The 26,146-nt window shown below is 41.6% G+C and overlaps 1 protein-coding gene across 19 annotated transcripts in view; it reads right to left on the bottom strand.

The window, feature by feature from the left end:
* The window catches only part of LOC137539170 (uncharacterized), an 892,710-nt gene that overhangs the window by 730,724 nt on the left and 135,840 nt on the right, over positions 1–26,146 (bottom strand). For 14 of the 19 annotated variants that reach the window (XR_011024946.1, XR_011024947.1, XR_011024948.1 and 11 more), the window contains one exon: positions 12,538–12,785. The exons of the other annotated variants lie outside the window; for them this stretch is intronic. Coding sequence is in view for 4 of the 14 variants with exons in the window: in XM_068261677.1 (XP_068117778.1) it covers positions 12,538–12,785 (248 nt within the window). In the remaining 10 variants the exon portion in view is untranslated. The remainder of the gene's footprint in view (positions 1–12,537; positions 12,786–26,146) is intronic. 19 annotated transcript variants of the gene reach the window in all.

The raw sequence follows: 26,146 nt of genomic DNA, 5'->3' as shown, positions 1-26,146 counted from the left end.
ATTTTGTGGGTGAACTCTCCAGGTCTGAGGGCAAGACGGTCATTTGGGTGGTAGTGGACAGATTCAATAAGATCAATTGGCTGATCTCATCATCCAGCACATTTTCCGGCTGCATGGCATTTCGGAAAATATAGTGTCAGATCGGGGAGTCCAATTTGTTTCTAAGTTTTGGAGAGCGTTTTGCCATCAGCTGGATATGGACCTTGCATTCTCATCAAGCTACCACCCACAGACCAATGGCCAGACCGAGAGAGTTAACCAATCCCTAGAACAGTTTCTCAGATGTTATGTTGCAAATGCGCAATCTGATTGGGTGAAGTTTTTACCGTTCACAGAATTTGCGCACAACAACCTGAAAAGCTCCTCTTCGGGATTTTCCCCGTTCCAGGTAGTCTCGGGAAGATCACCTAAGTTTGCTCCATTGCCGGCGGCATCTACTCCATTCCCGGCTCTGGAGGATTGGCAGAGAGCTTTAAAGGAGACTTGGGGAATGGTTAAGAGGAACCTGGGGAAAGCTTCCAGACCCAGAAAAGACAGGCAGATAAAAGGTGGTCCGTAGAGTGGAAGTTCTCTGCAGGAGACTTGGTGTGGGTGTCCACTCGACATTTGGCCTTGAAGCAGCTGTCATCCAAACTGGGTCCTAGATTTATAGGACCATTCCCAGTGTCCAAGAAAATGTATAATGTCACTTATGCGATTGATCTCCCAGCAAGTATGAGAGGTGTGAGATTATTCCATGTGTCTCTATTGAAGCCAGCAGTGCACGTGGATTCCTCTCCTCCCCCCCCCCCCCCCCCCCCCGTGTTGGTTGATGATCAACCAGAATATTAGATTGAAAGGATTCTGGATTCTCGCTTAGTGCAGAATTCCGTGCAGTATCTGGTCCACTGGAAAGGATATGGTGTGGAGGAAAGAACTTGGGTGCCAGATTCTCGCATGCATGCGGAGGAATTAAAGAAATAATTTCATGACTCACATCCTGGGAAGCCTGGTGGGAAGTGTCCAGAGTCCACTCCACGGGGGGTACTGTAATGGATTGCGGAGACACCGCAACGCGGTCTGGCAGCGGGGCGGCTGTCTCCGCGTTCAGGCCGGCGGTTTCCGCACAGCAGCATGCGTCTGGTGTGTCTGAGCCTAGTAGTGCACACAGATGGAGAGCTACGCGCGCACTAGGAGGCAGGACCTTTATGCCAATAGGAAAGGGATCAGCTGATCAGGACGATCAGCTGATCCCAGCGTAGTAGGTGATTGGCTAAGTGGGGCTGGGCGGCACTGAGGAGCGCTGCTCTATATATACTTCTTGCCTGTTAGTTGCTGGTTGTCTGCCGTTGCGAATACTTACGTGTGAGCACTCAGACCAGTCAGATCCCACAGTGTGTTAGAACCAGGAGGACCTGGGAATTCACACTTAGCCAGAATACGTTTGTGTTATATGTTAGACCAGTTCCAGGGTGCTGAGACCACGGACCTCACACCCAGGCTTAGGGATACTGTGTCATTGCTGTGTTATACTTTAGACCAGTTCCAGGGTGTTGAGACCACGGACCTCACACCCAAGCTTTGGGATACTGTGTCATTGCTGTGTTATACTTTAGACTAGTTCCCAGGTGTCGAGATCAAGGAGCTCACACCCTAGTCTAGAACTCTGTTATATTTATATGTTATGACTATTTGCTCTGTGGACCTTTCTCTTGCTTTCTGATTCGGTACCTCTGCATATCTGTCTGCCTGTTGTCAGACTCTGCCTGTATCGGTTACCGAATCAGTCTTCTGTCTCTGTATCTTATCTGCTCGTGTGTTGCCGACCTGGCCTGCCCGACTGGGAAGGGCGCCTTTTCACAACAGCAATTTTAAGATCTCTCCACAGGTGTTCAATGGGATTTAGATTTGGACTCATTGCTGGCCACAGAACTCTCCAGTGCTTTTTTGCCATCCGTTTCTGTGTGCTTTTTGAAGTATGTTTGGGGTCATTGTCCTGCTGGAAGGCCCAAGATCTCAGACACAAACCCAGCTTTCTGACACTGGGCTCTACAGTGCGACCCAAAATCCTTTGGTAATCCTCAGATTTCATGATGCCTTGCACACATTTAAGGCACCCAGTGCCAGAAGAAGCGAATCAACCCCCAAACATCATTGAACCTCCACCAAATTTCAATGTAGGTACTGTGTTTTTTTCTTTATAGGCCTCACTCAGTTTTCGGTAAACAGTAGAATGATGAGCTTTACCAAAAAACTTGTGCTTTACCAAAAAAGTTTTCCAGAAGGATTTTGGCTTACTCAAGTATACTTTGGCAAGCTGTAGTCTTGCTTTTTATGTCTCTATGTCAGCAGTGGGGTTCTCTTGGTTCTCCTGCCATAGTGTTTCATTTCGTTTAAATGCCGAAGGATAGTTATATATTTATTTGGGTTGAAAAAAGACATAAATACATCAAGTTCAACCAGAAAATAAAGTACAACACCAACCTGCTCCCTCACATATCCCTGTTGATCCAGAGGAAGGCGAAAAACCCTTACAAGGCATGGTCCAATTAGCCCCAAAAGGGAAAAAAATCCTTCCCGACTCCAGGTGGCAATCAGATAAAATCCCTGGATCAACATCGCTGGGCATTGCCTAGTAATTATAGCCATGGATGTCTTTCAACGCAAGGAAAGCATCTAAGCCGCCTTTAAATGCAGGCATAGAGTTTGCCATAACTACTTCCTGTGACAATGCATTCCACACCTTAATCACTCTTACTGTAAAGAACCCTTTCCTGAATAAATGGCTAAAACATTTTTCCTCCATGCGCAGATCATGTCCACTAGTCCTTTGAGAAGGCCTAGGGACAAAAAGCTCATCCGCCAAGCTATTATATTGCCCTCTGATGTATTTATACATGTTAATTAGATCTTCTTTTCTCTAGACTAAATAAACCCAGTTTATCTAACCTTTCTTTGTAAGTGAGACCTTCCATCCCACGTATCAATTTTGTTGCTCGTCTCTAAAACTGCAATATCTTTCCTGTAATGTGGTGCCCAGAACTGAATTCCATATTCCATATGTGGCCTTACTAGAGAGGCACTATTATTCTAGCATCTCGAGTTTTTATTTCCCTTTTAATGCATTCCAAAATTTTATTAGGTTTAGCTGCAGCGGCTTGGCATTGAATACGATAACTTAACTTGTTGTCGATAAGTACTCCTAAGTCCTTCTCCAAGTTTGATGTCCCCAACTGTATCCCATTTATTTTGTATGGTGCTAGACCATTGGTACGACCAAAATGAATGACTTTACATTTTTCAACATTGAATTTCATCTGCCATTTATGTGCCCATATAGCCATCCTATCCAGATCCTGTTGCAATATGACACTATCTTCCTGAGAGTTGACGATTCTGCAAAAGTTTGTATCATCTGCAAAAATAGCAACATTGCTTTCTACTGATCTACTAGGTCATTAATAAATACATTGAAGAGTACTGGACCCAGTACAGACCCTTGTGTGACCCCACTGCTAACAGTCACCCATTTTGAGTACGATCCATTGACCACAACTCTTTGTTTTCTATCCATTAGCCAGTTCCCTATCCATGCACACAGACTCTTCCCCAGTCCTTGTATCCTCAACTTTTGCACCAGACTTTTGTGGGGAACAATGTCGAATGACTTTGCAAAGTCCAAGTATATCACATCTACAGCATTCCCAATATCCACATTAGCATTTACTACCTCATAAAAGCTGAACATGTTAGTCAAACAGGACTTGCCTTTAGTAAACCCATGCTGATGCTGAGAAATAAGATTATTTTCTACTATGAAGTCATGTATAGTATCTCTTAGTAACCCTTTAAATAGTTTGCATACAACTGATGTTAAGTTTACAGGTCTATAATTTCCTGGATCTGATTTTTAGCCCTTCTTAAATAATGGGAAAACGTGGGCTGTACGCCAATCCACTGGGACTCTGCCAGTTGCAAGAGAGTCACAAAAGATAAGATAAAGGGGTTTAGCTATAACTGAACTTAATTCCCTTAGGACCCGAGGATGCATGTCATCCAGGCCAGGTGCCTTGTGTATTTTTAATTTATTTCGTTTTGCCTTCACTTCTTCCTACGTTAAGGATAGTTTGCGCTGACACTGTTACTCCCTGAACCTGCAGGACATCTTGAATTTCTTTGGAACTTATTTTGGGGCTGCTTATCCCCTGTCCGGTCTACCCTGCGTTTCAACCTTCCATCAATTTTTCTCTTCCGTCCACGCCCAGGGAGATTAGCTACAGTGTCATGGATTGCAAACTTCCTGAAAATGTTGCACACTGTGAACAAAGGCAAATCTAGATCTCTGGAGATGGACTTGTGTAACCTTGAAATTGTTGATAGTTTTCCACAATTTTGGTTCTCGAGTCCTCGAACAGTTCTCATCTCTTCTTTCTGTTGTCCATGCTTAGTGTGGAACTCACAGACACACAATGCAAAGACTAATTGAACTTCTCTCCTTTTTATCTGCTTTAAGGTGGGATTTTTAATTGCCCACAACTGTTACTTGCTTGAATTTCTTACCTCATCTATTATATGCTACTAATTGCCCATTCTATATGCATTAGTATTTTTTTTATTTGTATTTTTTTATCTGCACAATCTTTTTGGGCACATATATATTTATATTTTTATTTTTCCCACTGCAGTGCAGCGGTGAGTGTGATCGGTGCGTGCCAGTTCGTGTGCTTGAGTGCATATTATTTGTATTTTACTTTTACATGTCTTGTTGCATTTACAATTATGAGCTAGCTGTTGTGTGATTTACATTTGCCCTATGGAAAGATATTCATGTTTCAGCAGTTGCATATGCAATATTGCACAAATTTGAATCTAGTCAAATATTGCACACATTTTAATTTAGTCAGATATTACACATAACTATTTAAGTAAGTAACTTAAGGTTGGTTTTATTGTGTGGTTAATTGTAAAAAAAAATTGATATCACTTGAATCCTAAGCGCTATTTGGACATTTTATTTACACATATTAAAAAAGTTTAGCCCCTAAGGTAGCTATTTATGTATTTTTTTATTTGTCATTCCTTTTTTTCTTCTTAATAAGTGTATCATTTATTTAGGTAACCATGGGAGAATATGGGAGGTAAGGGGTTCATTTAAAGTGTAATGGTGGGTCTTTTTATTAAAAAATAAATGTAGGTATAATTTTACTATTTGGCCACAAGATGTCCTTGCGCATTATTTCCTATTAGTGTACTATAAGTACACTAAACAGGAAGTAATGCGTGGATGTGTTACTCAGGAAGATACAATGACGCAGGCATCTCATTGATGCCGGCAACCATTGACATGGGGACTTAATGATCAGATGGGTAAAAGGTCTTAATAACCAGGGATCGTTGGATAAACTAGGCGTATTTAGTCTGGAGAAAAGATGACTTAGAGGAGAGCTACTGTAATCAACATGTATAAATACATCAGAGGTCAATATAAAAGTTTGGCAGATTAGCTTTTTGTCCCTAGGCTTGTGCAAAGGACTAGAGGACATGATCTCTCATGGAGAACAAAAGTTATTCCCCTCTATATAGGAAAGGGCTCTTTACAGTAAGCGTGATTCAACTGTGGAATGTATTACCACAGGAAGTAGTTATGGCGAATTCTATAACTTTATTTGAAGAGGGCTTAGATGTTTTCATTGCTTTGAAGGATATCCATTGTTATAATTACTAGGTAATGACCCAGGGATTTTATCTGACTGCCATCTGGAGGTGGGAAGGATTTTTTTCCTTTTTAGGGATATATGGTCCAAGCCTTGTAAAGGTGTCCACAAATGATACAATATTTTTTGTCCAATCTTACCATTACTTTGTAATACAAGGGACTACCTAAAGTAGCCAATCAAATAACGTTCACTCATTTTACCTTTTTACTACATAGATTTGGTAAGATTGGACCAAAAAAAAAATTTCATTATTGGTCACCTTGACGGTGCCTTCACACTTACCCCTGCAATTTTAAAACCTACTTTGCAAGTTTTTTCGCATTTGCGATTCTGTGTTTTGTAATTTTCAGCTTCCAATTTTCCTTTTTTGTTCACAAATTTTTGCACCCCGATTTTTCCATGCATATCAGTGAAGTTAATTTACATGAGTTTGTATGTAATTAACTTTACATTCATATGGGAATTTTAACATTTGGAATGCGAAAAATTGTCATTCTATTGACTTGCATTATTTGCGATTCGCATCCGCATGTCCGTATGCTTCTAAAAAAGTTTACATGCAGACAAATCAGATGAAAATAATAGGTACCTGAGGCTTCCTCCAGCCAGCTGCAGGCCATGAGCTCCCTCTCTGTCTTCCTGGGCCGTCCCCAATCCTTTGCTGACCGTCCCAATAAATCCTCCAATTGCCACCAGTTGTTGCATTCTGCGCATTGTCGGCTGCACCTGCCCCCATCGCACGCCTGTTACTGGGAGCGCTCTGCACCTGCACAGTACTAAAGTGCAGGCACAGAATGATCCTGGTGAAGGTAGAGAAATGGTAGCACGTGTGCGCAGCTGGGTTGAGCATGCGCAGTACGCGGTAACTGGAGGATTTACCAGGACAGCCAGCAAAGGATGAAGGTGGCCAATGGCCCGAAGAGGCTGAAGGAAGCCTTGGGTATGTATAAGTGCTTTCTTTTTTTTATTTCAGGTATGTGATGCCATTGATTTCCATCAGATGTGCTGCAAACTCGAATTCGCAAAAACTCACATGAACTTTGTCGTGTGTGAAGGGGGCCAGGGCCGGTTCTCTCATGAAGCAAGGAGAAACATTTGCATCAGGCACAGAGATTACAGGGGCAGCATGTTTGTACTGTGTTTACACTTACAGCATACAGTCAGAGTAGGAGGAGAAGCGAGAGGAGAGTGAGGTGAAGAGACCATCATTGGGGAAAAGCAGCTTGTTGTGCTGTGTGAGGAGTCTGACAGTGAGTGAGGAGGGGGGGAGGGAACAACAGTGTTTCATTTGACTTGCACAGCAGAAGGGAGGAGGTGGCACAGCTGTCCTGACTGGAGGAGGAATGGAGTGGCTGAGGGTGCTGTGCGATCATTCCAAATCGGGGAGGAGCATCCTCACAAGTATGCCTGAGGAAGCAAAGCAAAAAATCTGATCAAATCTGATTCTTCCAAACGACCTATCGTTCATACTGGTCGTTTGGACGTCAAATCGGGCGTGTGTACAAATGGTCGTTCGGCTGATAAGACTGATTTTGACGGAAACCAGCCTTATCAGCCTAACGACCGTTTGTACACACGCCCGATTCAAAACGACCGGTCTAAATGACCGGTCATTTGGAAAAATCAGACATGTGTATGTACCTTTAAGGTTTTTTGCCTTCCTGTGGATCAAATGAGATATGTGAGGGTGCAGGCTGGTGTAGTACCATATTTTCTGATTGAACTCGAGAGACATGTGTCTTCTTTCAGCTCATCTAACTCTGTAAATACGCAGGGTACCCATTTTGGAGGATCAGAACCATTAGGATTTTTGTAGTGGGCCTAAAAAAGGACCCAAAAGCCCCAGGACACAAAAGCAGAAGGCTTTTGGGTTCTTTTAGGCCCACTACAAAAATCCTAATGGTTCTGAATTCTGATCCTCCACAATGGGTGCCCTGTGATACACCTAATGCGCAAAACTGAGAAAAAAAACAGCGTACATTTCACTTCTTACACACACCGTACAGTTGGCATCCTCTACAAAGACATCCGACAGCGCGACTTTACTGAGCTCCGCAAAAATGTCGCCTGCCATCCTCGCCGGCCGGAATTCTTTGTTTTATTACCGAGATTTTTCATTGTATTGTTTACTTCCTGATTTATCATTTGTGCAAATGTCCCAGATCAGCACAATTCCAGGGTGTATTATTAAATACCAGAATATCATTTTCTCTCTCCCCCCCTCCAACCAACGTATAATTATTTAATATATTTTTTATTATTAAGATTAATTATGAGCATTGGAATAAAATCTAAGATACCTTGAAGTGTGCATTGTTAATGAGCTGGAAATGGAGGCTGCTGTTGCAAAGATTAATTAGACTTTGCTGGATACTATGTAAATGGCCAGTGCTGAAGCCACACGCAGCTTGTTTACAAGATGTGTCAACTGGATCCCGCTGAAGCTACGCTCGGGGCAAAGATCAATGGGCAGCACAGGAAAATGTATTGAGATATGTGGGAATGGAAACATCTCAGACCAACAGATGTAAAGACTATGGTTATTTATATGCATCCAATATTATTATGATTGTGTATTTACAGTGGGTTGCAAAAGTATTCTGCCCCCTTGAAGTTTTCCACATTTTGTCATATTACTGCCACAAACAGGCATCAATTTTATTGAAATTACACGTGACAGACCAACACAAAGTGGTGTACACATGAGAAGTGGAACGAAAATCATACATCATTCCAAACATTTTTTACAAATAAATAACTGCAAAGTGGTGTGTGCATAATTGTTCAGCCCCCTTTGATCTGAGTGGTCAGTTGCCTATAGACATTGCCTGATGAGTGCTAATGACTAAATCGAGTGCACCTGTGTGTAATCTAATGTCAGTACAAATACAGCAGCTCTGTGAGGGCCTCAGAGGTTGTCTAAGAGAATATTGGGAGCAACAACACCGTGAAGTCCAAAGAACACACCAGACAGGTCAGGGATCAAGTTATTGAGAAATTTAAAACAGGCTTAGGCTACAAAAAGATTTCCAAAGCCTTGAACATCCCACGGAGCACTGTTCAAGCGATCATTCAGAAATGGAAGGAGTATGGCACAACTGTACACCTACCAAGACAAGGCCATTCACCTAAACTCACAGGCCGAACAAGGAGAGCGCTGATCAGAAATGCAGTCAAGAGGCCCATGGTGACTCTGGACGAGCTGCACAAGTCTACAGCTCAGGTGGGGGAATCTGTCCATAGGACAACTATTAGTCATGCACTGTACAAAGTTGGCCTTTATGGAAGTGGCAAGAAGAAAGACATTGTTAACAGAAAGCATAAGAAGTCCCGTTTGCAGTTTGCCACAAGCCATGTGGGGGACACAGCAACCACGTGGAAGAAGGTGCTCTGGTCAGATGAGACCAAAATAGAACTTTTTGGCCAAAATGCAAAACGCTATGTGTGGCAGAAAACTAACACTGCACATCACTCTGAACACACCATCCCCACTGTCAAATATGGTGGTAGCAGCATTATGCGCGGGGGGTGCTTCTCTTCAGCAGGGACAGGGAAGCTGGTCAGAGTTGATGGGAAGATGGGTGGAGCCAAATAGAGGGCAAACTTGGAAGAAAACCTCTTGGAGACTGCATAAGACTTGAGACTGGGGCGGAGGTTCACCTTCTAGCAGGACAATGACCCTAAACATAAAGCCAGGGCAACAATGGAATGGTTTAAAACAAAACATATCTATGTGTTAGAATGGCCCAGTCAAAGTCCAGATCGAAATCCAATCGAGAATCTGTGGCAAGATCTGAAAACTGCTGTTCACAAACTCTGTCCATCTAATCTGACTGAGCTGGAGCTGTTTTGCAAAGAAGAATGGGCAAGGATTTCAGTCTCTAGATGTGCAAAGCTGGTAGAGACATAGCCTAAAAGACTGGCAGGTGTAATTGCAGCAAAAGGTGGTTCTACAAAGTATTGACTCAGGGGGCCGAATAATTACGCACACGCCACTTTTTTATTACCAGTTATTTATTTGTAAAAAATGTTTGGAATGATGTACGATTTTCGATCCACTTCTCACATGTACACCACTTTGTATTGGTCTTTCACGTGGAATTCCAATAAAATTGATGCATGTTTGTGGCAGTAATGTGACAAAATGTGAAAAACGTCAAGGGGGCCGAATACTTTTGCAACCCACTGTAGATAGCCAGATGTGCCCTTATTATTAGGTATCCCCTCCCCAGTATAAATAGCCATATATGCCCCAGTATTAGGTAGCCCCCCTTCCCAGTATAGATCGCAAGATGTACCCCCAGATCTAAGCGTGCTGGAACACTAACCTGTCAGCCCTGCCAGGATCTCGGTTCCGCCTGTTGCACTGGCAGTGTCTACTCTCTGTGACTTCTCCACTGGACAGGGAACTATGTGGAACTAAAAGACTCTTCACCATGTTTGTAGGATTTATTAAAAAAAAATAATAATAATAAAATCTCCTTTTCAATTTGGCCAGTCTCTATTCTGAGACTCTAGGGTATAGGAAACAAATCAGGTAATTTGGGTGCCAGAGGTAATGCGGTAGTTTGGATGCCTTCATAGGTGTCCATGTTAAAAGCTGCGATTAGCTAGAGAAATCCACTATACAAACTGTGCCCAAATGTTCACTTTTAGCAGATAATCGTGTTGAGCAATATGGGGGCCTATGGAGGCACTGCAAATTACTGCGGCAGATATTTAGCAGCAAGTTGGCAAAGAAACGGCAGTGATTGCAGGGTGGGGGGTGGTTAGGCATCAGTTGGGGCAGGGTCAGTGGGTTAGGTATTCTTTTACGGTAAGCTATTGGTCAGGGTTAGGCATCAGTTGAGAGGTCCGTTAAGCAATCGCCGCAGGAGACGTATATCTACGCCCCTGGAACAGGAACAGTCCTTTTGTGGGGCGTAGATATACTGTCAGAAACTTGAGAAGTGGTTAAACAAATGCCATATTAGAATGACCCATACCTCTTGCACCATTTTTCCAGGCTCATCTTTCCCAGGCTGGGTGCTGAAGTGTCACAGCTTTGTGAAAGGGGGTCGGTGTAAGGTCACCTCTGCCATTCGAGGAAGCACTTCTACCCGATCTGCATCCTCTCCTCAAACTGGCATTCCCGTAAATGGCCACGATTCTTCCCCACGCTGCCCTCGCCATTACCACTGTCTCGTGCTACGCATTAAAAACGAGTTTTATCATCTCCTCTCCAATCTATTGCGCCAGGGTTAGTGATGAATGGGTTATGCAAATGCTGCCCATATAAATTGATGATCATTTTATAACTTTGATAAAAAATTATAACCGCTTGATTGCCATCTCGTATAAAAGACAATGCGCTGCAAAATTATGCAACCCGCTGACTTTCAATTGTGCGTGTGTGTGTATATATATATATGTATATATATATATATATATATATATATATATATATATATATATATATATATATCGTTTTCTTTTTTCTTGGTCCTTAGAAAGACATCATGATTTGTATGACAGTAGATATGTGCGTATCATAAAATAGACCTAAACTGTCCATAAATAAATAGGAAATCCAGAAGGGCTGCATTAACTGCATCCACCCTCAATTCTCCATGGTGGCTTCTTGTAAAAGGATTCCCACACAGCCTCAGTGAGTCTTCTAGTCAGGGCTGTTTTATGGCATAGACAAAGCAGGCAGATACCTGGGGTGACAGCTGCCAGAGGGGGCATCACAGAGCTATTCTTAGCATATTCTGACTTATGAAATATATAAACAACTGCTAATTTAAAGAGAACCTGTAACAGCAATAATTATGCTATAGGAGACCAGTCCCATACATAGACCGCTCCAATGAGAGGCATAGTCTGCACAGAGCAAGCTGACAATGTTCATGCATGCAAGGATTATGCTATAGGAGACCAGTCCCATACATAGATGGCTCCAATGAGAGGCATAGTCAGCACAGAGCAAGCAGACAACGTTCATGCATGCAATGATTATGCTATAGACCAGTCCCATACATAGATGGCTCCAATGAGAGGCATAGTCAGCACAGAGCAAGCAGACAACGTTCATGCATGCAATGATTATGCTATAGACCAGTCCCATACATAGATGGCTCCAATGAGAGGCATAGTCAGCACAGAGCAAGCCGACAACGTTCATGCATGCAATGATTATGCTATAGACCAGTCTCATACATAGATGGCTCCAATGAGAGGCATAGTCAGCACAGAGCAAGCCGCCAACGTTCATGCATGCAATGATTATGCTATAGACCAGTCCCATACGTACACCACTCCAATGAGAGGCATAGTCAGCACAGAGCAAGCTGATAACATTCATGCATGCAATGATTATGCTATAGGAGACCAGTCCCATACATAGACCGCTCCAATGAAAGGCATAGTCAGCACAGAGCAAGCCGACAACGTTTGTGCATGCAATGATTATGCTATAGACCAGTGCCATACATAGACCCCTCCAAAGAGAGGCATAGTCAGCACGGAGCAAGCCGACAACGTTCATGCATGCAATGATTATGCTATAGATTAGTCCCATACATAGATGGTTCCAATGAGAGGCATAGTCAGCACAGAGCAAGCCGACAACATTCATGCATGCAATGCTTATGCTATAGGAGACCAATCCCAATCGCAGACCTCTCCAGTAAAAAGCAATTCACACAAAGCAAGCTGACATAGTTTGTACATGCAGATGCAGAAACAGCTCCAAGCAGCTGGACAGCAAGCCGGCAATGAATGAGCAATGATTAAATGAATGATGCACATAAATGTGCTTGCAAGACAGATGGGTATGATCCACTCATAACTTGTTACTCACCTGTAATATGGTAGCAAATAGTGATGTCCAAATCCGCTACCTCTGCATGTAGTCGGTAATTGTCCAGCGTTTCTCCTCCTCCTGCTGAATACCAGGTAGTGGATAAATGAGGGCTGTAACCAGCGGCTTTCAAGTAGCTCGTGAAGCCATTCTGTGCTATGCTAATCGCTCCATGGTGTCCGCAGCAGTGCAGCAGGGAATGCTGGGGAATCAAAACTTGGCTGTATTGATCTCTGCCTGGAGTAAGTCTGGAAACAGAAATGGCAGTCAAGGACAGGCTACCGGTTCAAATCCCAGCCAGGTCAATATCTGCAAGGAATTTGTATGTTCTGCCTGTGTCTGTGTGGGTTTCCTCTGGGCACTATGGTTTCCTCCCACATCCCCCCAAAAATACAGATCATTTGCCTCCCCCAAAAAAGTGGCCCTAGACTACGATACATGCACTACATGATACATCACATCATTGCATTCCAGCGGTTCTGGCGGTGTGTTTAGCTTCTAAGGGTAGAATGGTTAATTTGCATATATTCAGCAGTGATGCCCTGGGAGACATCTCAAGCTCACTCCAACCTGAATTATCGCACATTCTTTCTATTTTAAGAAAGCAAACTTTTGTTTTTCTTAACATCTTAATAAGGGGGCTTTTAGGACCATTGTAGTCCCTTACACACTCCAATGAGTTCTGAGTCACCATGAGATTGCTGGTTAGTCTGTACCTCTACATGATACATACATACATATATGACTATGGTAGGGACTAGATTGTGAGGCCCACTGAAGGACAGTAAGTGACAAGACAATATACATACCATGTACAGCACTGTGTAATATGTTGGTGCTATATAAATACTTAAATAAATAAATACACTGCCATGATGGCAGCAATGCTAATGGCATCAAAATGGTAAAAAAAAACTGCACCGGGGTTTTTTCGGATGAATGAATCTGTTTAATAAGAATGTTGATATACTGCTTGCAGAGTCTGTACTTGCATGCGTTCAAGCAGGCACAAATCTCCAAGTGTGCCCATCATATAGCCCTCTGCCTGCACTTTCTGCACCCTACCATATTATCTACAGGCACCCAAGCCTTGTCCACTCAACCTCAACTGATTTCAATAGCGTTCACATTAGAACATTTGTGCAGAAACAGCTCAGCAAAGCTGCCAGGGGACTGGAGCTGGTCCTGTGGCTCTTAAAGAGAAACCGTGACCAAGAATTGAACTTCATCCCAATCAGTAGCTGATACCCCCTCTTACATGTGAAATCTATTCCTTTTCACAAACGGATCATCAGGGGGCTCTGTATGGCTGATTTTGTGGTGAAACCCCCTCCCACAGGAAACTCTGAGGACCATGGTCCTGGCAGTTTCCTGTCTATGAACCTTGTTACATTGTGGGAAATAGATGTTTACAGCTGTTTCCAACTGCCAAAAAAGCAAGCAGCAGCTACATCACCTGCCAGCAGTAAAAATGTCACAATGTGATAAATGTCAGAATGTAAATCAGGGATTTAAAAGATTTTACAATGGGCAAACACTGACTAAATCATTTATACATAATTATTGTAATTTTTTATTACATTATTTTCACTGGAGTTCCTCTTTAAGTGCGAGGAATGTGTAAATGGGTGATGTCCCTACAGTTTAGGGCAAAGCAAGAAGCAAATGCCAGCAATGTTTACATGCATTAAGATATCCAGTGGTTACTGAATGGTTTAATCTCCAATGCAGTGTAAACTGTCAGCTTCCCAGCACAGATGGTATAAGACAGTATCTGAGCTGCGGTAAACCGCTATGAAGCCTATTCCTGTGGGGTGGAGATATCTTTACGCATACAAACACTTCTGGTATTTGGTCGTTGCCGTAAACTGTAGCTACACCACCCATTTATACACAGATGAGTCAGTAATGCCGAAACCGGTAGGGTGGAGCCAGAGGTACACACATTGAAGCACAGGGGGATATTATACGCTGTTTGTTTTATAGTATTTTGATGTATGGACATAACTTTTAAGCTAAAATAAATTAGTGGTTTGTACCCATAACAGCTTTGCCAGGCTTGTCTGGTCAATGACTATAGGTCAGGCTGTATGCCCATATGACTATCCAATGGGAGCTGAGCGACACGCGCTCCAGTGATGTCAGCGGCCTACCGAGACCCAGAGGCTTGCGCCTCAGCGTGGGTCTCAGCGTTCCACCGCCATGAGTGCCCCGAGGATCTTACAAACTTCTTCCCAAGTTCCCCTGCAGGAGGGGAACCAGGGCAACAATGAAAGACTACCAAACAAGCAGTTTTCTGGTGAGCAGGGGAAAAACAGGGGGTGAGCCTGAGCCCACAGGTGGTGGACCCCTTACCCCTCACACAGCAGATTGATAGCTGTCACACTAGGTGATTGAATCAGTTGCAATAAGGCACTATAGTGCTTTGTTGTTTTGTTTGCATTTAGTGTGGTTCATTATATGAGGGATCATCTAGGACAGAGAGCCTTCAGGAACTAATGGACTGTTGAGCCCTGGTATAAGGAAAAGGTTATGGTACATGGATTAAGGTGATCTAAGGAGTCGCACTCTACCACATATGATACTTCTTACAGCAAAGGTTTTTCCAGATAAGCACAGCCATTAGTTGGATTTTTCATTTATACACAGCGTTCAGATTACGGCTGTGCTGACACCGACATAGTTCAGTTTGGCCAGAATGCTCTGCGGCTGATCCGTGTGGTATCTCCCTAGTTCAGCAATTTATGCAAATCTGTCCTGAGTTATCTTCAGTGGAAATTCTTCGACATTATTTTGTTTCCCAAAGATACAACCAGGAGAGGTACAACTGTTGGTAAGAGCGGTGGACGGAAGCCACTGAGGTAGCAAACAAGTCCTTCTTCTTCTTCTTGCCTTTTTGGTTCTTTAATATGATGGACAGCTTCATACACCAACATCGAATATCAGAAGCTCATCTTACTTTACTCAGTTCCTTGTAACTCTGCTCCAATCTCTGATACTTTAGACAAGCGGTATTCATTGTAGGCAAAGGCATAACTACTGGCAGAGCAGTCCCTGCAGTCTCAAGTGGGCCCAAGTCTGTGGGGGCCTCTACTATTCCTCTTCCCTCTGTCTGATACAAGAGTTTCTCAGTCCAGAGCATGTGTAGGGGGGTAGCCATGCTTGTCATGGGTGGGGTGGAGGTGATGGTCACCGCACTGCTATGGGGGGGAAGGGGGGAGGCTTGGAGAATAATGATGGTCACACTTTTTATATGAACCCTGGCAGAAAAGGTCCATAAGGTTGTGGGTTCATCACAAGGGCGTGGGTAAACAGTATATAGTTGAGGCTCCCGGATTCCACTAAATCTTGGCCCCATTATAGTTACGCCCCATGACTGTATGTAGATCCTGCTGGCTTCATTTTATTGTAGTTTCTGTTTTCTTTGCTCGATTTTATTGCAGGGCCAGCCTCTAACGATCTGTCTTTTGGGAGTCTACGCTCCTCCAATCCAAATCATTCTTCCACTCATGTAACATTTTTATCAGACCCATCCCAACCAGCAAATTGGAAAAAATTTAAATTTAATTTTTTTTTCATCTCAAAGTGCATATTTGAAAACAAAATGAGCGCAAATGAATTAATTGCCGTCCTAAATCCCCAACCCATCACTATTGTTGAACGCCAGCGTTTTGAAAGGACCGGCGCAGTCGAGACTTATGAAAGGAATAACTCACAACTTTAATGCAATCATTTTCAGCGCGGGGATACTTCTGGCTCTCTAAGTGATGGAATGACAGGAAAAAAACTGACCTCACCCGTCGTAAATCTCCCCCGCCATTTTTACGACTCTCTGATAAAAGCATGCACGAGACAATGCCACGATTTTTTTTCTTGTTTTTCTAAAAGAAAAAAAAAACGCGCCTGATATTTATTGTGAAATTAAATTAGATCAGTGAAAGGACAATATTTATGAAACTGCAAAGGTGAATCATCGACTTTGCTTCGCGCCACAATATTTAGGGTAAAACGGCATCGCCTTTCCGCAGACACTTTTATGGCGCCCCAGATAACGATTTGCGCCTGGGCAGTAAATAACTGTTGGTGGCAGCTGAGGTCATAAAAAATAGCTGAGATGTGGACATGTTGAGACGTGTCCGAAAATTAGATTTGTGTATGTCAATTGTTGACCACGTGACGGAGGAGGACAGGAAATGTAGAAGGACCACAGCATGAATTTATGGATCATGTGAAAGACATGACCAGTGTAAAGGAATCCTAACGTTAGCCTGATAACACTAGGAAGGTAGACAGTCTACCACTTAATTTACTATCTTAGAATATAAAGTTAACTGGTAGGGAACTAGAACCACCAGGGGTTTTATTAAGTGGACCTAAAGGAACCCTAATGTTACTTGAGTTCTCCTAGACATCCTGCTGTGATAACTCATAGCTCATAACTTCCTGCTCTGTGAACACCAAACCTCAACCTTATCATCTTGTACGCCAGGAATGTCCATCTCTAGCCCTCAAAGGAATAGAGATCCTCACACATTTTGGCAAAGATTAAAATAATTGGTGGGACTGAATTAGGAAAGGTGTGGCTTATCAAGTAGAACACATTTCTCCATTGTGGGAAAGTGTGTAGTCCAGAGGAGTCCCAAGACTTCCTATGGATACAGGAAAAACACAGAGAGAGAACAGGAATCCCTTATGGTGCAGTATATTAATGCCAAGTTCTGGATAAATACAAAGTGATGAGGTACTCACAAAGGTGGGTTGCAAGACCAGCAACCACCGTATAAAAACCAGTGAGGAAATCCCATCCCCACTCGGGTTCTTTGTCTTCAAATTTAGGGATCTCACGCCAGAAAAAATTATCGTTTGGATACACAAAACAAATAATTGTCAGCAACCTCTAATAGCTGGGGGGCTGTAAACAATATCACTGGAAGGGAAAAGGCACCCAAAAAATAATCATGGATGTAATAAACATAAAATGGCTTACTTAGGAATTTTAATAAGCAGATACAAAATCGATTACCGTTTTGCGGAGCACAGTCCGCTTCCTCAGATCAAATAAAGCTTTTAGACGCTCCAAGCTCTGCACCTTGGCTACCCAGACACTGCTTTATTTGATCTGAGGAAGCGGACTGTGCTTCTCAAAACACATTATCGTTTGTGTCTGATTATTAAAATTTCTTTCTTATATTGGCGTTGCCCCTTCTTAGAGGTAGGATTTATGTTTATTACATCCATGATTATTTTGGGGTGCCTTCTCCCTCCCAGTGACATTTCTCAATTTTTCTGGCCATCCTAAACACTGGCATGGATTTGGCCCTCAAGGACTGGAGTTGGACATCCCTGCTGGAGGCTAAGCAGTCTAACTCTTCCCATCAACCCCCCTGCAGATGTGCATATCGCGATCCAAGTCCACAGCTGCCGTCTCTGACATCAATGACAAAGTACGATATGTTTATCACTTTATTGATTGGCAAGAGGCTTCACTCCTGCAGAAAACCCTTCTAAAAGCCCTACTCACCAAAATGCTATATAAAATCTACATGAATACAAAATTCTAGTCTTTTTTTCATCATTTTACATGTATAGAGAGTGATCATCAAGGGCATTAAAAATAATATTTTCACCACGTGTTAAAGTGATGCAACCCTGTCCATACAGTACCATTGCCTAATCTGTATATATCTCAGGTAAACAAACCAAATAAAGTGGAAACACATGCTTACTAACATCAATGCAAATTAAATGCACACGATATGCAAAAACAATATATACAGTGATTCTCCCAAAAACCAGAACAACAGTGTACACACATACAAACAAAACCTTAACTAACTAAATAACTATTTACAAGCAATGTGTATTTACAGATATATACCACAAGCAAATATGTACAATCAGGCACAGGACACAATTCAGCAGGCAAGTGGGTAGTCTTACAAAGCAGAGATCAAACACCAGGAAGTCAAGCAATCAAGTTTCAGGTAAACAGGGAACAGTAATGTCCAGCAACTCAAGTCTGCAAGCAGCTACAAAGTTCTGGCAACTGTCTGGAGGAAGAGGCGGTTCTTAAATAGACCATATGATTAGTAACCACAGGATGCAGCTGGTGGTGAGAAGTCTCAACCAGAGTTCCCATGAAGCCATCCAGAGGCCAAACAGGGAACTGCAAGTATTTGCAATGGCAGTAACAGGCCACCTGCTGGTGGATGGTGGAGGTTCAGGATAATGTAATGTCCTTAGAGCCCTCTGCTGGTGGAGCAATGAATGTCCAGGGCAGTCCAAGTTAATACCACCACCAGCAGGCAGGAAATGGCAGCAGGACATAGTTTGTGACACATCCCCAATATAGCCAATAGAGACTCACAGCCATTATAGGCTATCAGTCAGCAGATAGGCGTGGCTTTTACCAATAGAGTTATGAGGGGCATACCAAGAACGCCGTCGATCAGCAAAGCGCTGAGAAGTGCCCAAGTGTGAACCAGCCCTGAACCAGGCTTAAAGAGGAAATGAGGATATATAAATTGATACAGCTGGTATTTTCGTACTTATTTGGCAAAAATGATACTATTTTTTTCAAAACGTTTCATGCAATAATTTAAGATAACTTATTGCTTATATTAAAAACATATAAACTAGGGCTGTATTATAAATAATTAAATTTAAAGTGTATCCAAAGCGATATGTGACATGATGAGATAAACATGTATATGTACAGTACAAAACATATCAATAACCTGGCTGTCTTACCTGTTTTATTTTGCTACCTGAAAGAGTTAATTTCTAGGCATGGAAGTGACAGCTTCTGTCTTGTCGGTACCTTGCTGGGAATATTCCGTATATACTCGAGTATAAGCCTAGAAATGTAGGTTTGACTCACTAAATAAAAGTATAGGAGTCGACTTATACACGAGTCAGGAGCACACTGAGTAATGTGTGTGCTAATAGTGACATTCCCATTCGCAGCAATTTACCCAATGGTAAGTGAACACATTCTTGATAATGGAAATGCCCAGAAAGCACAGGTCTGAAAGTCCTGGCCACAAAAATTAAGGAAGGGGGCGGGAAGGAAATACTGGGCTGCAGGAAGGGGAGTGAATAATTGCTGCTCTTGGGGGGACTGGAGGAATTATTGGCTTCACTTAAAGAAAACATAAACTGAGAGGCATATGGATGTTTCCTTTTAAACAATACCAGTTGCCTGGCTTCCTGCTGATCTCTTTAGCTGCAGTAGTGGCTCAATCACACACCTGAAACAAGCATGCAGGTAATCCAGTCTGACTTCAGTCAGAGCACCTGATCTGCATGCGTGTTCAGGGGCTGTGGCTAAAAGTATTAGAGACACAGGATCTGCAGGAGAGTCAGGCAACTGGTATTATTTTAAAAGGAAAAATCCACATCCTTCTCAGTTTAGTGACATGTGACATGATGAGATACACATGTGTATGCACAGTGCCTAGCACACAAATAACTATGCTGTCTTCTTTTTTTTCTTTCTCTGCCTGAAAGAGTTAAATATCAAGTATGCAAGTGGCTGACTCAGTAATGACTCAGACAGGACATGACTACAGTGTGACCCTCACTGATAAGAAATTCCAACTTTAAAACACTTTCCTAGCAGAAAATGGCTTCTGAGAGCAAGAAAGAGGTGAAAAAAAAAACAGAATTTCTTATCAGTGAGGGTCAGACTGTAGTCACTTCCTGTCTAAGTTAGGACTGAGTCAGCCACTTACATACCTCAAATATTCAAATATTCGAGTCGACTTATACGCGAGGTCGACTTGTATTCTAGTATATACGCACTGATAAGCAAATTACAGCCATACATGTTTTTCTGGCAGAATACAACTTCTGAGACAGGGAGAGAGATAAAATGAACATGAACTATTGACCTTTTTCTAACTCTGGGACACTTAATAGGCTGCCACTGATTAGAGACAGTAAAACATTCAACCTACTTTGTAAATGTTTCAATATTAAAAAAAACCTGGGATATTTTAAAAAAAAAGTAATTTTTAGGAGTAGAAGGATAAATATAATTGTTTATCTCATTAGTTTATTTTCACCTCGGGTTCACTTTAATGATAAATTATTGGATTTCATTCCTTAAGACTGTATTGCCCCATTTCTTTCATAGAACACACATTTTACATTTGGAATTATACGTATCATCCCTTTTTATTTTTTCTTTCTTTGCGGTACCTGCTGCAACTGTAGAAAGCGCCTGATTGAATATTGCAGTAATATGGAAAACGGCAAATTGTTAACATTTGGATAATTGGCAAAATCCAAATAGAGGAAGTAACAAAACAATTGATTTTTTTTCTCTTTGTTTTCAGTGAGGTAATTAGGGCTTAGTAGACTCTCCCGATGCGTATAATCATAGATGGGAGTGAATCCACTTCATGTATTAGATACGAAACGCAAACACCAGTAATTCTGGAACGAGAGAGTTCTCAGAGACGGTGTAACAGCTCTTCACGGCTTGTCTGTGAATTGTGTTTGCTAAAATAAAAAACAAAAAACAAAAGAACTAAATATTGTTCCATTTACGCAAGGGTTGAGAAATTGTAACAATAGAAAAACAAAGAACTCCTAGCTCAAGTCCCTCCCAGTCAGCAAAAAAAAAAAAAAACACCATTCCCTAAATAAAATGCCTACCTGTTTTAAAGCGGACCTGAACTCAGAACTTCCTCTATGGTCTAAAAGATAAGCAACAGCATAATAACCTTTAAAAGAACACTATCGATTAACATGTTTTCTTTAATTGAGATCTGATTTTTTTGAGAAGTGCTGGTGTGTACATTTCACTGCTTATCTGTTTGTTTACTGTTATCAAAGTCCTTTCACGTTTCACTGACGGCCAAATCTGACAAATCTGACGGACTTCATAATCTTAATCATGATGGGAGGGTTGATTCCCTCACACTACATCTGTTAACCCTGTGTGTGAGAAAGCTCTGACTGGCAGCTCCCTGTGTCTCTGACAGAGCTGTCTGCATAGAGCAGAGGAAATGTATCTTATGTGCAACATAAATTTGTAATTGTGTGTGATACCTGATGCCAGACTCTGCAGTCTGACAAATCTACACACAATGAATTAAAGCTTTTAACATGAAAAGTAGGGAAATGTTTACACAGCTACTTAGACATCATATGTACATTGTCATTTTAGAACACTAGGTTTGGCAGTGTTCCTTTAAAGAAAAATATTTCTTAGTTACAGCTTAAAGAACTCATGCAATACATCTGCAGTGAGTCTACTGCCTTCTTTCATGGGAGCAGACAAAGGGTTAACTTCCTGTGTTTACATATTAGCCGTGTCTGCTGAGACTGACCAATTTCTGTGCAGCTGAAAGCTCAAATTACACTTGTGATTACTTAGAGATGAGGGGGAATTAGACAGGCTCTTTTCTCTAAACACACACAGGATGAATTTATCTGTGTTTCCCTTGTGTCCAGTGCTAGAGTTCAGGTCCACTTTAAAAATGTATCTAGAGAGATTAGTTAAAGGGCCACTACTGTCAAATATTTTACAATTTAAAATATATGTGTATGCATACATATAAAACATACATTTGTCCCAGAGTACACAATAATTTACATTCTCCTACATCTCTGTCACTTACAGTAGGTAGTAAAAATATGACACGTCTGACAGATTATAAAGTAGTCCATCTCCTCATTAGTTTTCTTAACCACTTCAGTCATTTTTCATCGTATGCATCTAATCAATTTTCACCTCCCATTCATTCGCCAATAACTTTATAACTACTTATGACAATGAATTGACCTATATCTTGTTTTTTCCGCCACTAATCAGGTTTTTTTTTGGGTGGTATATTTTGCTAAGAATTATTTTTTTCTAAATGCATTTTAACAAAATATTAAGAAAAAATGGAAAAAAAATCATTATTTCTCAGTTTTCGGCCATTATAACTTTAAAGAGAATCTGTATCCAAAAAAATTAATGAAAATAAACATATCACCTTGTCCTTGTCCCCTCTGTGTTATTTTTGCCACTCCCTGCCACTGTTCTGCCCATAAAAAAACACTTTTATAAAGTGTTTTTGTAAACAAAGAAAATGGCCGCCAAAACCGTAAGTTGTACATTCATTCAGTCTGCTTGTTCCTGCTGAGGATCTGTGCTGCTGAAGTGTGATAATCCTAATCTTCTGCAAACACAGTTGTTTCCTCCGTTCTGGTATTATTAGGCTCTGCACTGGTCACAGCTTTTATGCATGTGAAGCATGTGACAGGCAGCTTCCTCCCCTGGCAGACACACAGGCAGCCTCATAGAGCAAATCTGAGAGCACAGAGGCTGTCTGTGATACATAAGCAGAGCACACGGGACTGAATCTGGAGGGGGCGTGCATAATGTGTCCCCATTACAACAGAGGCAGCCCCTTCCTCCCCTGGCTCAACAAGGCTTGACAAAGGAATTTAGATTAGATACTTTTAAAGATATGTCAGAGACGGTGTAACTAGAAAAGGCTGCAGTAAGCCAGAGCACATTAGAACAGGAGTAGGAACTTATAGGATAGGAGAAATAAGGCTGAACATTTTGTTACAGAGTCTTTTTAAAATAATACATGCTACCATAAATAAAAACCACGTATTTCATTTGCCAATTTGTCCCGGTTATTACACAATTTAAATTATGTCCCAATCACAATGTATGGCGCCAATATTTTATTTGCAAATAAAGGTGCATTTTTACAGTTTTGCATCCATCACTATTTACAAGCTTATAATTTAAAAAATAATAGTAATATTTCCTTACATACATATTAAAAAAGTTCAGACCCTTAGGTAACTATTTATGTTTTTTTGTTGGTTTGTTTGTGTTTTTTTTTTTTTAATTAAAAAAAATATTTGGGTAATTTTTTGGAGTGTGGGGGGTAAACAGTTAATTTTAAATGTAATAAATTGTATTTAGATGGTCATAGTCAAGACATTGTTTTTAGTCCTGTAAGCGAGCTCTCTCACTTACAGGAAGTGAAGGGAGGAAGGGAAACTTTTTTTTCTTTAGATTGATCGCAGCTTCTAAAAGAAGCCGTCGGTCTTTCTAACGGGGACTTAGATCAATGAATGGGAACTGTAGTCATATTCATTGATCTCCGGGATAACAAGCAGCGGCACGGGAGCTAGCAGCCGTGCGCAGCAGAGCAGTAAAAGCCCTTTGGATGTAATAGCCACGTCCAAAAGGCGAAAGTTGTTAATAATCAAAAACACTTACTGAATGGCAGTTGCTCAGTCCAACGGATACAAAGTGTGCAACAAGCTGTCCGACATCTTCATATAGATTTTTTAGGAAATACTGGGAATCCCCTTGAGGAGATCAAATAGTTTAAAACCTGTTAGCGTTTTATTACCTACTGTTAGAGCAGCATAGAAGAAAAAGAATTTATATTGCATTTTTGTACTTTTTCTAAGTATCTGTACACATGTATTTTACATTTTACAATTTTTTAGTGATGTAGTAGTTTAAAAACATGTACTGACATAATGGCCCTCATTCAATTCACTTTATCTCCTAAGGGACACCCGGGGAGACATATAGTCTCCACAATAGCCTGACCATGTGAGGCGGTTGGTGAAACATCTTGACCATAAGTTGCAGCCTTTGGTTAGGAATCTTCCCTCCAATGTGAGGGATTCCATGGAACCTTGGTAGATGTCAAGTCTTTAGGTTTTAAAAGGCGATTGGAACAGTGTTAAGTCAAATTGTTCCACTCCACGAAGACCACAACCTCTACCTAGTAGATCTAAAGTCGTTTGTGTTGTATAACAACTTCATCATATGTGGAGGCTCTTGGACAAGTATGGGGTGGCTTGCGGACTTTCTTATGCCTGAAAAAACAATCCGGTGCACAAGTCCCTTATTGGATTATCTTGGTATTAGAGGTAAACAGATACAGCCCCAATCAGTATCTTCTTAATCAAAAAACGTTGTTGTATCCATAGATTCTTTAACCACTTAAGGACCACAGGCTTACACCCCCCTAGTGACCAGACGATGTTTTACAATTCAGTGCTCTGCAGCTTTAATAGCTAGCTGCAGAGCCATACAACTTAGCACACAAACTATTTTTTTCTTCTTTTGTTGATAGCAACAGAGCTTTCTGTTGGTGGAATTTGATTGCTGCTGCAGTTTTTAGTTTTCAGGAGGAACTCAGGTGTGGGCTATGCACAATGGTCATTGACCAGTTGAAGCCAATGAGTAGGTAGATGTATCACTTGCAATCTTTACATCCACAGGGTCTCAACGTAGATGTTCCCCTGAGGAGCTTTTTGTAGGTAGAGGAGTCAGAGAATTTCTGCCCACTGTTATCCTTTCCCTCTCTCTCTTCTTTTCCCTCTTAGTATATTGTAGTATTGGTACAGCATTTTTATACAGTATCTTGAAAGAGCAGGCGAGCACCACAAAACACACTACCTACTAGCTACCACTAGTGTGGAATAAAGTCATTTTGCCATCAATCATATGAGATGTATTATTTTGAGAGGTTTGTGCTTCTATCCATACATTTTTTTTCTTTTACAAGTACACGTATATTTTTATTACTATTCTTTTTTGTCTTCTGACCAAAGAAATGTACAGCTCAGCTGGCAACCATATAGCCATACATGAAAATGCACATTGTCTTAAATAACTGCAAAACATCAACAACATCAGAGGTAGAAGAGTAGGAAAGATGAGAGCATGCAAAATTTAAAGGATACCCGAGGTGACATGTGACATGATGAGATAGACATGTGCATGTACAGCGCCCGCTAAATACATTACCCAGCCTGGATCCAACGATCTCTATGGGGAGGATCGAACATGACGTCATGCACAGACCCGATACTGACCATAGAGAGGACCGGAGATGTGCAGGGAGGCTGCGTGATCACTGGATCCAGTAATGTATTTAGCGGGAGATCGGGGGGATCAACAGTAATCGGGGGGATGCCAGCCACCACTATTAGCTAGCCTAGTGCTAGCTGAAGCTATTACAGCCATGCAATCTGTTAAAATTATACTGGGGCACTCCTGGGGACAGTCGGCGCTATGCCCGACACAGTGTCGGGCATACCGCTAAGGAGGTTAAAAAGTCATTTTTAGGAAAAGGAGAATAGATACAATTGTTTATTTCATTAGTTTATTTTCACCTCGGGTGTCTTTTAAGAGAATAGAGAAATAGTTCTTGAGAGTGACTTTGCATGTGGACTACAGACAATCTCACAAGAGTCCTCCTGCAGAGCTGAGAAGGAGATGTCTTATGAGGGAATAGGCCCAATATAGTGGAGACCAGCACACAAACCATAGCTTCCAGGTAATTGTGAGCCCAGTTTGATTAATAATTAATACACTGCAGAATTTCTACTCTATTTCTCTATTTTTAGGGTTGAATCTTGAGATAGTACCAAAAGATGTGCTCCAAGGAACCCCAAGAGCCACAGCCCCTCCAGCATAATGGATAAGTATCTGGGAACAATTTATTGAGGTTATCGGGCATACAATGCCATAAGGAAATTATTATATAAATATTGCTGTATGACTGATATTGTGGTGAAACCCCTCCCACAAGAAACTCTGAGGACCGTGGTACTCCTGGCAGTT

Source organism: Hyperolius riggenbachi, chromosome 11 (genome assembly GCF_040937935.1).
Source record: "Hyperolius riggenbachi isolate aHypRig1 chromosome 11, aHypRig1.pri, whole genome shotgun sequence".
Classification (NCBI taxonomy): Eukaryota; Metazoa; Chordata; class Amphibia; order Anura; family Hyperoliidae; genus Hyperolius; species Hyperolius riggenbachi.
This window is presented reverse-complemented; position numbering and strand designations above follow the sequence as displayed.